The 15,510-nt window shown below is 43.2% G+C and overlaps 1 protein-coding gene across 4 annotated transcripts in view; it reads left to right on the top strand.

Annotated features, from left to right (window-relative positions):
- Positions 1 to 15,510, top strand: part of LOC110519943 (dachshund homolog 1) — a 248,048-nt gene that overhangs the window by 215,065 nt on the left and 17,473 nt on the right. For all 4 annotated transcript variants that reach the window (XM_036974003.1, XM_036974002.1, XM_036974001.1 and 1 more), the window contains one exon: positions 6,777 to 6,922. In XM_036974003.1, the coding sequence (XP_036829898.1) occupies positions 6,777 to 6,922 (146 nt within the window). The remainder of the gene's footprint in view (positions 1 to 6,776; positions 6,923 to 15,510) is intronic.

Raw genomic sequence — 15,510 nt, 5'->3', positions numbered from 1 at the left:
CTATAGTCATCTCCAATACCTCAGAGATTGTACCAAAGAACAATTACCAGGATTCCGACAACATGGGTCATGACCCTAACATATGGGTCAAGTTAGTTGATGATTGCGAGCATCTATCGCGAGAGTCTACCACTTCTGGGATAATCTTGGCTAGTTTGGCCTTGGTAAAATGTATCCTATGGTGGACATTACATTAAATCAGGCCTTGCACAGGAGGAGGAAGAATTTACTTTCTCCAGTGCTTTTGTCCACCGCTGATTAGAAAATGAAACCCAGAGTTCTGCTTCCCAAACAGTCTTAATTTTGCGCAAAGCTGGACTATTTCCTGGCAATAAGAAATCATTAAGAAATTATACGTGTCCCTTTGGCCACATCAGGCAAAACAGTCAATACCACAAGCCAGCAGAAGTCTTGGTAATGTAGAAGAGTGGGATTGAACAAAGTGACTTAAAAATGTCTAAATAAATACAATTGCTGCAGATTGAAAGTGGTATATAGCTTATTAAAACTGGCAAAGTTACCATTAACGTTCAAATCTTTCAAAAATGTCAGACCTTTCCTATTCCAGGATATTAACCCTGAGTCAAGTTTGGCAGGTGTGGGCCTCCCATGTGGCACAACGGTCTAAGGCACTGATCAGTGCTAGAGGCGGCACTACAGATCCGGGTTCGATACCGGGCTGTGTTGCAGCCGGCCGTGACCGAGATCCCCATGAGGTTGACCCAATTGACCCAGTGTTGTCCAAGTTAGGGTAGGGTTTGGCCGGCTGGGATGTCCTTGTCCCAATGCGCTCTCTAGCGACTACTTGTGGCTGCCGGGTGCATGCCTATTGGCTTCGGTTGTATGGTGTTTCGACACATTGGTGAGGATGGCTTCCGGGTTAAGCGAGCAGTGTATCAAGGAGGAGGGCTTGGCTGAGTCGTGATTTGGAGGATTTGGCTCTCGACCTTTCCCAAGTCCGCATGGGATTTGCATCGATGTGACAAGACCTGTAACTACCAATTAGGGAGAAAAAGGGGTAAAAAGTACACAAAAAAACAACCAAAAAATATAAATAAGTTGGTTCATTTTTCAGTTTTGCTGTAAGAGTAGAGAAGTCCTGCTCTAACAGTGAATGAAGCGATCAGGTGATATTATATTCCCTGGCACCTAAACCCTGCTTTAGATAAGTCGAAGGGAAGCATGTGTTATACCCATAGCCAATTGATTAATAGTAAAGCATTAACTTTTCGGCCTCCCGGGTGGCGCAGTGGTTAAGGGCGCTGTACTGCAGCGTCAGCTGTGCCATCAGAGTCCCTGGGTTCGCGCCCAGGCTCTGTCGTAACCGGCCGCGACCGGGTTAGTGAGGGCTTGGTCGGTAGGGATGTCCTTGTCTCATCGCGCACCAGCGACTCCTGTGGCGGGCCGGGCGCAGTGCGTGCTAACCAAGGTTGCCAGGTGCACGGTGTATCCTCCGACACATTGTTGTGTTAAGAAGCAGTGCGGCTGGTTGGGTTGTGTATCGGAGGACGCATGACTTTCAACCTTCGTCTCTCCCGAGTCCGTGCAGGAGTTGTAGCGATGAGACAGGATAGTAGCTACTACAACAATTCTCCCCATGAAAAAGGGGTTAAATATATATATTTTTTTAAAAGCATAAACATCCTTAGAAGCCTAAATTCAGTTGATAAAGTTCCAAAATCTTTTAAAATAGATATAGGGTCCGAAACAAAGAGGAGGAAATCATCGGCGTAAAGTGACACTGGTGGTCCTAATCCCCTCTCCTAATACCTGAAAATAGCAGACTGTTCTTTAATGCAATTGACAAAGGTTCAATAGCAAGAGCAAAGAGGAGGGGCGAAATGAGCATCCCTGATGTGTGCCATGGGTTAAGGGGGAAATTTGGAATGAAAAGAGTTACACATGCCTGGGGAGAGGTGTGGAGTAGCCATATCCAGGATGTAAATCTATCCCCAAAGCCATTTTAATTGTAAAGAACAGAAATTACCATTCTACTCTATCAAAGGCATTCTCGCATCAAGAGAATCTACCACTTCAGATTTGTTTGGAGAAGCTGGAGAGTGAATGATACTAAGAAGTCTTTCAGAAGGTATAACGGTCCTTATAAACCCAGTTTGGTCCTCTGATATCACAGTGTGTAGGACCATCTCTAATCTACAAACAAGCATCTTTGCCAGACTTTTTACATCCATGTTAAGGAGAGAGATCGGTTGAAATGAAAAGCAGTTGGTTGGATCTTTGTTTTTCTTCAATGTTAAAGAGATGGAAGCCTGAGTAAGAGTATGAGGTAGTGTACCTTGCTGGAGTGAGTCTTCAAAAATATCTAATAGCAGAGGGGTTAGTTGTTCAGAAAAATTCTTTAAAAATTATTTGGGTAGCCATCTGACCCTGGGGACACAGTTTATGTCACCCCCAAATATAAAATACTGTGTGTTTAGATTGGAGAGTGAGGAGAAGAGTTTCTTCATGACTTTGATTTAATCCCATTTTGAGGAGTACACACTTACAAAAACAACTGAGGTTCGCCAAACTGTGCCAGTCACTATTACGTAGCGGCCATTGGTATAATAGGGGACCTATGTTGATGTGAACTGTATCTTTTTCCTTATAAGTATCGCTGCACCTCTCATTCTAATTGTCACGTTCTGGCCTTAGTTTTTTTGTTATGTCTTTGTTTTAGGTTGGTCAGGGCGTGAGTTGGGGTGGGTTGTCTATGTTTGTTTTTCTATGTTGTGTTTTGTGTTTGGCCTGGTATGGTTCTCAATCAGAGGCAGGTGTCGTTAGTTGTCTCTGATTGAGAATCATACTTAGGTAGCCTTTTCCCATCTGTGTGGTGTGGGTGATTGTTTCCTGTTTTGTTGTTTGTGTCACCATTCAGGACTGTTTCGGTTTTCGTTTCCATTTACTTTGTTATTTTTGTATCGAGTCGTGTTCAGTTATTATTAAAGTATCATGGACACTTACCACGCTGCGTATTGGTCCGATCCTTGCTACTCCTCCTTAGAAGAGGAAGAGGAAAGCCGTTACACTAATGTTACATTTAGATTTTAAAAAATGTGCACAAGCCATGCCCTAGAAAGTCTATGCTGGTAAGTATTATGTACATGTGTTGAAAAAATATAATATCTGCTTTCAGACTCTTCAACGAAGAAGAGGCGGGGATAGGTTCCTGGGCATTGGCCTGCCAGTGGCTGTGAATGAAAATCAAATCAGAACACCATGCGGGAAAGCGACCTGCTTATGTTTGTGTTTGGGCCATACTATTTAGCTCACGTGTCAGTGCAGAGAATAGAGTCACAGGTTACTTACACTTCCCCCAAAAGAAACAACTGAAGACGCAGTAGAACTCAAAGGTTAATGGTTAAACGGTTAGGATAGTTACATACATTAGCCAACCAAGCGACACCAAAACAGGTAAAGGAAAATATTCCCATAGTATAAGTAAACATATTAATGGTTGTAACATAAATGTTGGCTACACTTAACTTTAGCTGTGAATTCACGCAAGCGATCCTTTCTTGAGTGAGTGGAATGATCAGACAGAAATGATGAGAAAAGAGATGACATCTTTTCTCAGTCCTTGGCAATCCATCAAGTTGGTGCCAAATGAAACAGGAATGAAAAGTTATGTACATTGCCGATATGGTCTTTAATGAGTCGATATGATCCCACTGTAAGGCTCACGTGACGTTAAAATTCCAACTCCATATGCGTGAGGAACACAGTTATACTACTGTAGAAAATAAGTAAACAAGTGTCACCTGTTTAACCACAACATAACCAGAGTTTCATGTGTCCAGCCAGTTGTCTATTTAAAAAGTCAGTAGGAAGGCATCACGAGTGGCACAGCGGTCTAAGGCACTGCATCGCAGTGCTTGAGACGTCACTACAGACCCGGGTTCGATCCGGCCATGACCAGGGGTCCCATAGAGCGGTGCACAATTGGACCAGCATCACCCGGGGTTAGGGGAGGGTTTGGCCAGTGGGGCTTTATTTGGCTCATCGCGACCTTAGCAACTCCTTGAGGCGGGCCGGGTGCCTGCGAGCTAACCCCGGTCGCCAGTTGAACTGTGTGTCCCCCGACACATTGGTGCAGCTTCCAGGTCAAGCGGGCGGGTGTTAAGGAGCCTGGTTAGGCGGGTCATGTTTCGGAGGACGCATGACTCCACCTTCTCCTCTCCCGAGCCTGTTGCGGAGTTGCCAAGATGAGACAAGATCGCAATTGGATATCATGATATTGGGGAGAAAAAGGGGGTAAAAAAAAAGTAAATTGGGTTTGTACAAAATGATCCAGTGTACTGCACATATTGTCTGATATTTAACTTCGGGGTGCGCATAGTGGGATAGTTCACATATAACTCAGCTGAACCGATGCTGGTTGTAAAAGGACTCAGCCTCTGCTGCTGTGTTGAACTTGCACTTCATGTCCTGGTAGTAAAAATGCAGCTCTGCCAGATGGCGGAGTGTAGAAAGGCGGAGTGTAAACTTGATGCCCCCCTGTTACAACTTTCATTTCATTGAAAGTGGCACGTTTCTTGGTGAGTTGAGTGCTCAGGTCCTGGAATAGGAACATTTTATTCCCCTGATAGAAAAGTTCCTTGCTAACTCCAGCACCTGTTCCTTCTCCTGGTAGTGGAGGAATATCATTAGCATTGGATGTGGTCACTCACCCTTTGCCGGCCTATCTCTCAATGAGTGGTGCACTCTGACCAACTCTGGCGGAGTTACGAATTGCATCGCAGGTCGTCCATTTTGTCTTTTATGATGGCGCACAACCACCGTGGCTTCGAGGGTGTCAGCCTGTCACTGTGGTCAGAAAGAGCCTTCTTTATGTCAGTCAGACGAAGGCCATATGATTCCACTGTCAGACGAATCACGTCCAGCGATGATTGTATGGGCGAGAGGGACATTGTTAGCGAGGTTTCCATCTCAGCTAAGAGGGCAGCACGGTTCTTCTCCAATTCGGCCACCAGGGAGGAGATGGTCAAGTTGTCTTTGCTGGTGGTAGTCGTTGCCGCCATCATTGGCTGAGAGGGAGTTGTTTGCTAAAGTTCCTGGTTCCCCCTTCACTTTATTTTTTCCGGACATCATCTACCATATAAACTTAGTAAATCTGCAATATGCAGTAAAATGGTTATTTAATGGTGTATTTAGTCATAAAAACAATTTTAAACTCGGGAACTCTCTCCTCAAGTCTGCTTCAGTCAGTCGCCATCCCAAAGTCTACATCCATGCATTCAAATTAATCAACAGGAATGAAAAGATACAAAAAGAGAGTAAAAAAAAGAAGAGAAATGTTGTTGACATCCCCCACGGACCAACATTGCATACTTCACTTTTTCCGTCTCCAAAAAAAAATAAAAACTGTGGATCCACTGCCTGCCAGTGAGTCCATGTTTCCAGGGCATTTGCAGATGTTCAAAATAATCTCCAATGTTTTGGCTCTATCTGCTCTGAGGATGGGTGAAATAAATACTTTAAACTAATTAATGGCCGACCAGCTGTTCCTACCACTTGGCTGAATATTGTTAGGAGGAGAGCGTCTCTATCTCTTTCTCTATGTGGAGGGAGAGAGGGAGGAGGGAGAGCGAGAGAGAGGAGAGCGACTGTGAGGAGGGAGAGTGAGTGTGGAGGGAGAGAGACTGTGAGGATGGAGAGAGAGAAAGAGAAAGAGATGGAGAAAGGGAGAAAGAGAGAGGAGACTGAGGAGGGAGAGGGAGGGTGGAGGGAGAGAGACTGAGGATGAGAGAGCGAAAGCGCGAGAGAGAGGAGAGACTGTGAGGAGGGAAAGAGAGAGGAGGAGGAGGAGGAGGAGAGAGAGAGAGAGAGAGAGAGAGAGAGAGACAGGACAGAGAGACTGAGGAGGGAGAGAGAAAAGGGCGAGAGAGATAGGAGAGACTGTGAGGGGGGAAAGAGAGAGGAGGAGGAGAGAGAGAGAGCTTGCCTGTGTTTGTGCAGGATCACTCTGACACATAAACATGTATGAATAGTGGATGAGAGGGAAGAGAGAGAACCTGCACAGAACACAGCCAGAGTGCAGTGTTAAAAGAATCAAAGTGGATTTGATAAAAATTGAGTTAACAAGGAATTGATGGCACATAATATATCATTTTGAGGTGTGTGTGTGTGCATGTACGCGTGTGTTTTTTGTGTGGTGTGTTTGTATTGTTAGTGGTTGACTAAAGGCTTTCCAGACATAAACATAATGTGGCACCTCTTCCTGACAGAGTATAGATATAATGTCAGAAACATGGCTGGTCTCTCTCTCTCTCTCTCTCTCTCTCTCTCTCTCTCTATTGATATATATATTACTTTCTCTCTCGATAATGTGTACATGATGCCATACTATAGGTTTGACAGGCACCCGTGCGTGCGTACACAAAGGAAGCTGAACCACCTGAGGTAATTGAGCTCTGTAGCCCTGCTTCTTCTTATTTGGGATGCACATGATTACATCCATTCACTGGGAAAAGCTGAATTTATGTCCTGGATGGATGTTGGCTTAGAGCCTGAGAGAGACAGTGTAGGGCAGTCAACCTTGGATCTTCTCCTGCAATTTAAGAAGGAGGCGCATATTTAAAGAAATACTTTTGAGATTCACGCCTGGACTGGATTGTCTATCAGAGTGGACCTGAGAGCTCCTATTGCCTGCATCTTAGAGTTTACTACCTATATAAACACTGTTGTGAACGAATAAGAGTCAATCTTATGTTTAAATACACAGCAGGCTACTTGTCCTGACTTGTTCTGTATTCTTGTTTTGGGTCTAATTCTAGACGACAATCCAATGTGCACCCCGACTGCGAGAGACAGCTACGAGAGGCTGTCATTGACTGGACAGGGTCTACCACCTGGCTTCCCTTCGCCATTCCTGTTCCCAGACGGCCTGTCATCAATAGAGACTCTTCTCACTAACATACAGGTACAGTGGGCCTGACCAATGGAGGTGCTCCTCACTAACATACACTTAGGTCTGACCATTTGAGACTCTCACTAACATACAGGTACAGTTGGTCTGACTGAAAGAGACTCTTCTCACTAACATACAGGTATGCTATAGGCCTTATTCATTGACAGGGTATATACAGTGCATGTAGGTCAGACCAATATAGACTGTTCTCACTAACAACACACAGGTACAGTGGCCTCACATTCACCTTAGTAATATACTCCTCACAATACAAGTATGTCTTACAAATGCTCAATAGAGGTAGGCCTTAGCAATACTATGCAGGTTCAACTTACCAATACTCTACAGGCAGGCCTTAGCTATACTATACAGGTAGGCCTCAGCAATAGTCTACAGAGAATCAATAGAAAATATCCTAGCTAATACGCAATAGAGTAAAGAAAACATCAGTTAGTATAGCCATTTGTCTGAGTGCCATTTAGCCTGCAACTGTAAAGACTAGGGCCAGAATTCACAAATCATCTCAGGATGGAAGTTCTGATCTAGAATCCATACCATAATAATCTTATTCACTGTGATCTGAATGGTAAAACTGATCACAGGTCAGAGCTCATGCTCTGAGACATGAATAGGGACCCTGCAGTCAGTAGTAGTGAGCCAATAGTGCTTTTTGAGGTTGGTTCTGTTTCAGTTCAATTATTTAAAAAATAATAAAATACTTTTTTTTCTATTTCGGATTCCATTCTTATATTTATTATGATGACTTCATTATTTAATTCCAAGTCATCATCTCATCTCTATAGAGCTGCAGCTATCTGACAAAATCCCTATTTAAGTAGTTCAAAAATAAATAAGGCATATTTTTATGACTGCTGACTACAAACTATCAATCACTTAGATCATGTATTTTAAGGTAAAGCTACTTCGCGAAGCAACTGCTTTCTATCCCTCTCGATCGCGTGTTCTTTACTCTCTGTGTCCGTGGCTATTCCACACAGACCGGACAAGTAGGCTGGCGTGTTATGGATTATGGTCATTGTAGTTAATTATCAGGTTTTCTGCGCTAAACTACAGTACCAGTCAAAAGGCTGGACAAACCTACTCATTCAAGTGTTTTCTTTATTTCATACTATTTTCTACATTGTAGAAAAATAGTGAAGATATCAAAACTATAAAATAAAACATATGGAATCACAAGGGCACAACCAGCTTCATGAGGTAGTCAACTGGAATGCATTGAAATTAGCAGGTGTGCCTTGTTAAAAGTTCATTTGTGGAATTTCTTTCCTTCTTAATGCGTTTGAGCCAATCAGTTGTGTTGTGACAAGGCAGGGGTGTTATACAGAAGATAGCCCTATTTGGTAAAAGGTCAAGTCCATATTATGGCAAGAACAGCTCAAATAAGCAAAGAGAAACGACAGTCCATCATTTCTTTAAGAAATGACAGTCAGTCAATGTGGAAAATGTCCAGAACTTTGAACGTTTCTTCAAGTGCAGTCGCAAAAACCATCAAGCGCTATGATGAAACTCGCTCTCATAAGAACTGCCACAGGAAAGAAAGACCCAGAGTTACCTCTGCTGCATAGGGTAAGTTCATTAGAGTTACCAGCCTCAGAAATTGCAGCCAAATAAATAAGTAACAGACACATCTCAACATCAACTGTTCAGAAGAGACTGCGTGAATCAGGCCTTCATGGTTGAATTTCTGCTAAGAAACCAGTACTAAAGGACACCAATAAGAAAAATGGACTTGCTTGGGCCAATAAACACGAGTAATGGACATTAGACCGGTGGATATCTGTCCTTTGGTCTGATGAGGTCAAATGTGCGATTTTTGGTTTGTGAGAATCAGAGTAGGTGAACGGATGATGTGTGGTTCCCACCGTGAAGCATGGAGGAGGAGATGTGATGGTGTGGGGGTGCTTTGCTGGTGACGCTGTCTGTGATTTTTTTCAAGGCACACTTAAGCACCATGGCTACCGCAGCATTCTACAGCGATACGTCATCACATTTGGTTTGCGCTTAGTGGGACTATAATTTGTTTCTCAACAGGACAATGACCCAACACACCTCCAGGCTGTGTAAGGGCTATTTGACCAATAAGAAGAGTGATGGAGTGCTGCATAAGATGACCTGGCCTCCACAATCACCCGACCTCAACCCAATTGATATGGTTTGGGATGAGTTGGACCGCAGAGTGAAAGAAAAGCAGCCAACAAGTGCCCAGCATATGTGGGAACACCTTCAAAACTGTTTGAAAAGCATTCCAGGTAAAGCTGTTCGAGAGAATGCCAAGAGTGTGCAAAGCTGTCATCAAGGCAACGGGTGGCTACTTCAAAATATATTTTGATTTGTTTAACATTTTTTTGGTCACTACATTATTCCATATGTGTTTTTTCATAGTTTTCATGTCTTCACTATTATTCTGCTATGTAGAAAATAGTAAAAATAAAGAAAAACCCTTGAATGAGTTGGTGTGTCCAAACTTTTGACTGGTACTTTATGTAGAATATTGGCCTTTTGGAAACTACAACTTTCTACTATGTCGCACAGATCTGATCTCTAGAGAAACTGCGCACCGAGCTCACGGAAAAAAACAACGTCGGTCAATTAGAGGTTTAAAAACCGACATTTCGCTTAATCGCTCAGCACTAGCAGTCAGAGAGATAAATGCCTTGGCGTTCTATATCAGAGTGTAATGATGTGGATACAGCACTGCCCTGCTCGCTGCTCCAATACTCCAATACGTGGACATCAGAGCACAGTGTCCTCCAAGGTTATCCCTTTGATCTACGCGTTAATTAGAAAACCACAGACACAGACACACACACACACAACTCCAATACTTGAGTAAGTCATCTCTGATAACGATCTTGGCGTTTAATAGTAATATACAAATCAACAAAATGAAACTGAGCAGAAAATTGAGATAAAGCAACTTAGTCTAAATTGGGGTCACGGGAACCAACAATTAGTAAGCTATAGCCCACTGCATTTGGAGAGTAATTATTGTAAAAACGGACGCTACACAGAATGGAGACTATAATAATGAGTTGTCCTTGTACAGTAGGAGTAAAGATGCTTGTTTATCAGTGGTGATCATTCAGAGATAATTAGTCTCGGAAAACCCAGACCTAGAGCAACAGCAATAGGTCTGAGAAAGATGGGGAGTTTTCTCTTCATCTCTCCCAACAAATCACGAGTTTGAGTAGGTGGGCCTTAAAATGTGGGCAGGAATAGTGCTCTTGAAAAAGAATCACCTCGGAAACATGTCAGAGGCGCTGACATGCATACGCAGATAGCTAGACTAATTATAGCCATAGCCAGTCAGTGGTGGAATGCTAACTTTAGCAATCATGGTGCATGCAAACTGCTCACGTGCAAAATACACTCATTGAAAATATCCTCAGAGCTCTCTATCTAGCTAGCTACCAATTTTGTATCCGGTGGGAACGTTAAACCAGGGCACAAAAGGATAAGGCTCTGGGCGGATTTCCTGTGAGTCCATTTCCAACTACCAACTGGACATTAGACATGTATGCTGGAACATTGTTCATGTGTGAGGCAACCTATCTGTCTTGGGAGACTAGCTGTATTGATATTTTACTGTGTATCTTTCCTATCATAATCTTCTTCAGTTTAGTGTCAGAGGTTGGATAAATCCTTATAGGAGGACCAAAGAGGCAAAAGGAGTATAGATTGGAAGATGATAGAAAAGGCATGATCCTCCCCCATTCTCCCCTGTACACCTGTATTTCACCACTATGATCAAGAGGTGTCAGATAAATCTGTCACTCCTTCAAATCAAATTGTATTGGTCACATACATATATTTAGCAGATGTTATTGCAGGTGTAGCGAAATGCTTGTGTTTCTAGCTCCAACAGTGCAGTAGTATCTAACACACTTTAGAAGAAAACTATACACTGAGTGTAAAAAACTAGGAATTACATTCCTAATATTGAGTGCTTTCCTAATATACATTCCTAATATTGCCCCCTTTTGCCCTCAGAACAGCCTTAATTATTCGAGGCATGGTCTACAAGGTGTCAAAAGCACAGGGATGCTGGCCCATGTTGACTTCAATGCTTCCCACGGTATTCCAATGCTTCTGAGTTGGATGAAAAAAATAAACATAAGAATCCCAGTCAGAGCTCCTTTTTTTCATAGTTCGCAGTTGTCTTGTAAGCACTGAAGTCTGAGATTTCCGTGTTCCCAGTTCTGAGTTCCCAATTGTTTTGAACGCGGCATTTATGCTCAGAGGGAGATGGCGATGTATTCCCTTTGAGTCAGGAACCAAAACCAGTGAAGATATTGTCTGCATCATTCAGTCACATGATAGCTCATCTGTTCGATTTCACTGACCGGCTTGTCAACTGAACCAGGATCAAGGTCAAACGGATTGGGAAGTAGGTTCCAATGTGCTCTTCCAAGCGTTGGAGGTGAGCAATCGTCACTCGTGACACTTATGGTTTGCTTTTGAAAGACTCTCTCCAGTAATAATTATTTCCTCTGAATTCACTGCTTTGGTCACTCATCTATAGTATGTTTTTGTATTTCTCCTGCATGCTTGAGTTCAGTTCATTCAGTTTCCCAAATATGTCTGTTACATAGGCAAGGAGACACATTTCCTTTTCATTACACAGAAAATAAACTAGGTCTTTTTTTACTTCCATTGTGAATGACAACAGTTACTCTCTCAATGCGAATACATCTTTCCAACACTCCCTCTAGATAACCACCAAGCCTCAGTGTGAGAGAACATTGTCTTCCTCTGATCCCATATCTCCACACATTTGCAAACAGGAGTGTGCGCAGTGGATGTGGTATGATGCAGTTTATAATCAAAGTTACCTGCTGCAGTATATCTCAGCTCTTTTGCCACCAGTTGCTCTCGGTGTATCATACAATGTGTCCATATGGCAGAGGGAAACACATTCATAACTAGAGTGCAGAAGCCTGCCCGCCATTCCGCCATAGATGGAGCAAAAGCCCACCATTCAATCTCATGGAATCTGTTTTTTGTCAATAAAGCCATGCAGCACACTGTGTCATTTCATGCTCAGGAATTGTGAGACAGAACAATATGTCTTTGTGAATAGCATCCCCTGACATATATAGCGAACAAAAGTCAATGCATGGGTATCTCGGCCCTCACAGCTAACGTCCATTTGGAGAGCATAAATAGGGAGTTTTTGAGTTGTTCAGTCAGAGTTTTATCTTTATTGCTAGCAATAGCATACATTCTTTGTTTATCTGTTTTTGTGCCTCTGCCTCCCCACACATTGTTTTCACCATATCAATTGTGGCCGGTAATATCAAAGTCTCTCAATAGTGTGTGGTTTCCTAGTGTAGCAGACCTAGGTATTCACCATGGGAATGATTTGAAATCTTATCAGAAACATGTTGGGTCATTTTCAAAGCTTTCTATTTCCTTTCAACTGGTCAAGCTGATGTCATTTGGAAATTTTGCATGGAAAATATTTCCTGTTTTTTTAGAGTTAATTGCATTTTCTCGCTGGTCCCTAAAAGCCTTTGCTCCACAAAACAAGTAGAGATCACAGAGAACTTTACAGATTTCAACTAAATTGAAGCATTCATTCCATCGATTTATTATATTATTCTGGTGAGCAAGGTTTTATTTAGTTTTTGACAGCAATATATAATGACAGAAGAGAAGCTGCATGTATCTAATTGTAAACAATTTGACCAAAAAATTGCCTACCAACATGTTGGAAATTGTAAGCAGAAATATATCTAAATATATCAGGCAAAACAAATCCTGCATCCTCTGTCAAAAAATCGTTCCACTGTCTCAGACTGTAGCCTAAAGCGCATTTTCTATTTTAGGGGGTTAGGGTCGGCTGTGTGCCTCAGATTTTCACTTCATCATACATAGGCGGTTGCGGATGGGTTATTAGTAATTGTGGGTTCGGGTGAACAAACAGCTATCCTGTTTACTACTTCGCCTTATGGTCCGGTCCAACCACACTTGCCGCACATCCTCAAATTGATGTCACGGCCAGTTGGTGTGTTACCGGTGTTTGTGATTTGTTTGGCTTGTGAATTCTTAGCTTGTTTTCGTCTGTTTTTAGCCTAGTCTATGGTAATTTTATTTCTTTGTATCGTTTGGGTCAACATTTGGATTGCCGTTTTTTTATCCATACTGTCTTACAAGCTCGTGTCACGATTAGCCCCTGTGGCTGGGACCACTCCAACCTGACCCGAGCTTGGATCCTACTTGGCTACTAGCTAGCAGGCTATCAGTGCTAGCGTACTGGTGTTTTTACACATGGCTGGGCCAAAATGCGATAAGTGCGAGATGATTTCCACTCAAGAGAAGAGAGAAAGGGTGAAACTGATGCGACGGGGGTTCATCTGCCCTAAATGCATCACCATCAAGCGAGGTTGTCCTGTTGTGTAGCTCAGCTGCGGCAGAAGCAAGAGTCACCAGCCTCCCCAGGCATAGGAGGAAGGGAGGCTGTCTGGCCGTCCTTTATCTATCCTGGAATATCCGATCCAGCTATCAAACAGTTTTACCCCGATGGAGGCATACCCGGGTGTCAGCTCTCGGCCAGTGGCAACAACCGCTGTTCATACCACCGGCCTACAGTGCCTCCCAATGCCATCCACTGCTCCCACCATCCCTGCCCGAGGCAGTCCCATCCCCCCGCTTCCTTCTCCATTGAATTCCATCACAACCACCATCATTGTGGTCAGCACGATAGTGAGAGATTTGTGTCTGTCTACAGTCTGCGGACCGGCTAAGGGCCACTGTCACCCATGCACAGGTGTTCGAGATATCAACTCCCTCCTGCCCACAGTTTTGGTCAGTTACTTTAATTTTCCACAAATATGGCGACACCGTCGGTTTTCAAATCACATAGAGGACTTGGGCTGTTGCACGTAAACATGCAAAGTTTGATTTCAAAGTTGCACCTGCTTGATGTCTGTGTGCATTATACGAGCCCTGATATTCTGGTTCTCACGGAGACCTGTCTAAAGGTTTTGATTATGTATAAGGACATTGAAATTGCTGATTACAACATATTCAGATGTGATAGACTGAAAAAGGGTTGATGGGTGACGCTATACAGTATGTGAAATCGACTCTTGTGGCATTATCGACTCTAAGTGTCACTATCGCCAAAATGTATGAGTGTTTGGTTATAGATGTGGCCTTAGGCCAAAACATGTACACTATACGGTGCGTTTGGAAAGTATTCAGAATCCTTCACTTTTTACAAATGTTGTTATGTTACAGCATTATTCAAAAATGAATTAAATATGTTTTTCCCCTCTTCAATCTACACACAATACCACATAATGACAAAGCAAGAAGACTTTGCATTTTTAGCAAATTCAAAAGATGAAATAGCACATTTATATCACATTGACAAATGTACCTTACTCAGTACTTTGTTGAAGTACCTTTGGCAGCGATTACAGCCTTAAGTCTTCTTGGGTATGATGCTACAAGCTTGGCACACCTGTATTTGGGGAGCTTCTTCCATTCTTCTCTGCAGATCCTCTCAAACTCTGTCAGTTTTCAGATCTCTCCAGAGATGTTCAATCAGGTTCAAGTCCGGGCTCTGGCTGGGCCTCTCAAGGACATTCAGAGTCTTGTCCCAAAGCCACTCCTGTGTTGTCTTGACTGTATGTGCTTAGGGTCGTTATCATGTTGGAAAGTAAACCTCCGCCCCAGTCTGAGGTCCTGAGCGCTCTGGAGCATGTTTTCGTCAAGGATCTCTGTTAATCTTTCCCTCGATCCTAACTAGTCTCCCAGTTCCTGCCTCTGAAAAACATCCCCACAGCATGATGTTGCCACCTCAATGCTTCACCGTAGGGAGGGTGCCATTTTTCCTCCAGGCGTGACAATTGGCATTCAGGCCAAAGAGTTCAATCTTGGTTTCATCAGAGTAGAGAACCTTGTTTCTCATGGTCTGAGAGTCCTTTAAGTGCCTTTAGGCAAACTGCAAGAGGGCTGTCATGTGCATTTTACTGAGGAGTGGCTTCCGTCTGGCCACTCTATCATAAAGGTCTCATTGGTGGAGTGCTGCCGAGATGGTTGTCCTTCTTGAAGGTTCTCCCATCTCCACAGAGGAAGTCTGGAGCTCTGTCAGAGTGACCATCGGGTTCTTGGTCACCTCCCTGACCAAAGACCTTCTCCCCCGATTGCTCAGTTTGGCTGGGCGGCCAGCTTAAGGAAGACTTATGTTCTTAGGGACCTTCAATGCTGCAGAATTTTTTTGGTACCCTTCCCCAGATCTGTGCCTCGACACAATCCTGTCTCGGAGCTCTACGGACAATTCTTCGACCTCATGGTTTTTGCTCTGACATGCACTGTCAACTGTGGGACCTTATATAGACAGGTGCGTGCCTTTCCAACTCATGTCCAATCAATTGAATTTACCACAGGTGGACTCCAATCAATTTGTAGAAACCTCTCAAGGATGATCAATTTGCACCTGAGCTCAATTTTGATCTCATGTTAAAAAAGGTTTTTATTTTTTTTATGATTAATGTATTTGCAAAAATGTCTAAAAATCAGTATTCACTTTGTCATTCTGGGGTATTGTGTGTAGATTGATGAGATAATTC

Source organism: Oncorhynchus mykiss, chromosome 3 (assembly GCF_013265735.2).
Source record: "Oncorhynchus mykiss isolate Arlee chromosome 3, USDA_OmykA_1.1, whole genome shotgun sequence".
Taxonomy (NCBI): Eukaryota; Metazoa; Chordata; class Actinopteri; order Salmoniformes; family Salmonidae; genus Oncorhynchus; species Oncorhynchus mykiss.
Note: the sequence above shows the minus strand (reverse complement) of the source record. Positions and strands in the feature narration are given on the sequence as shown.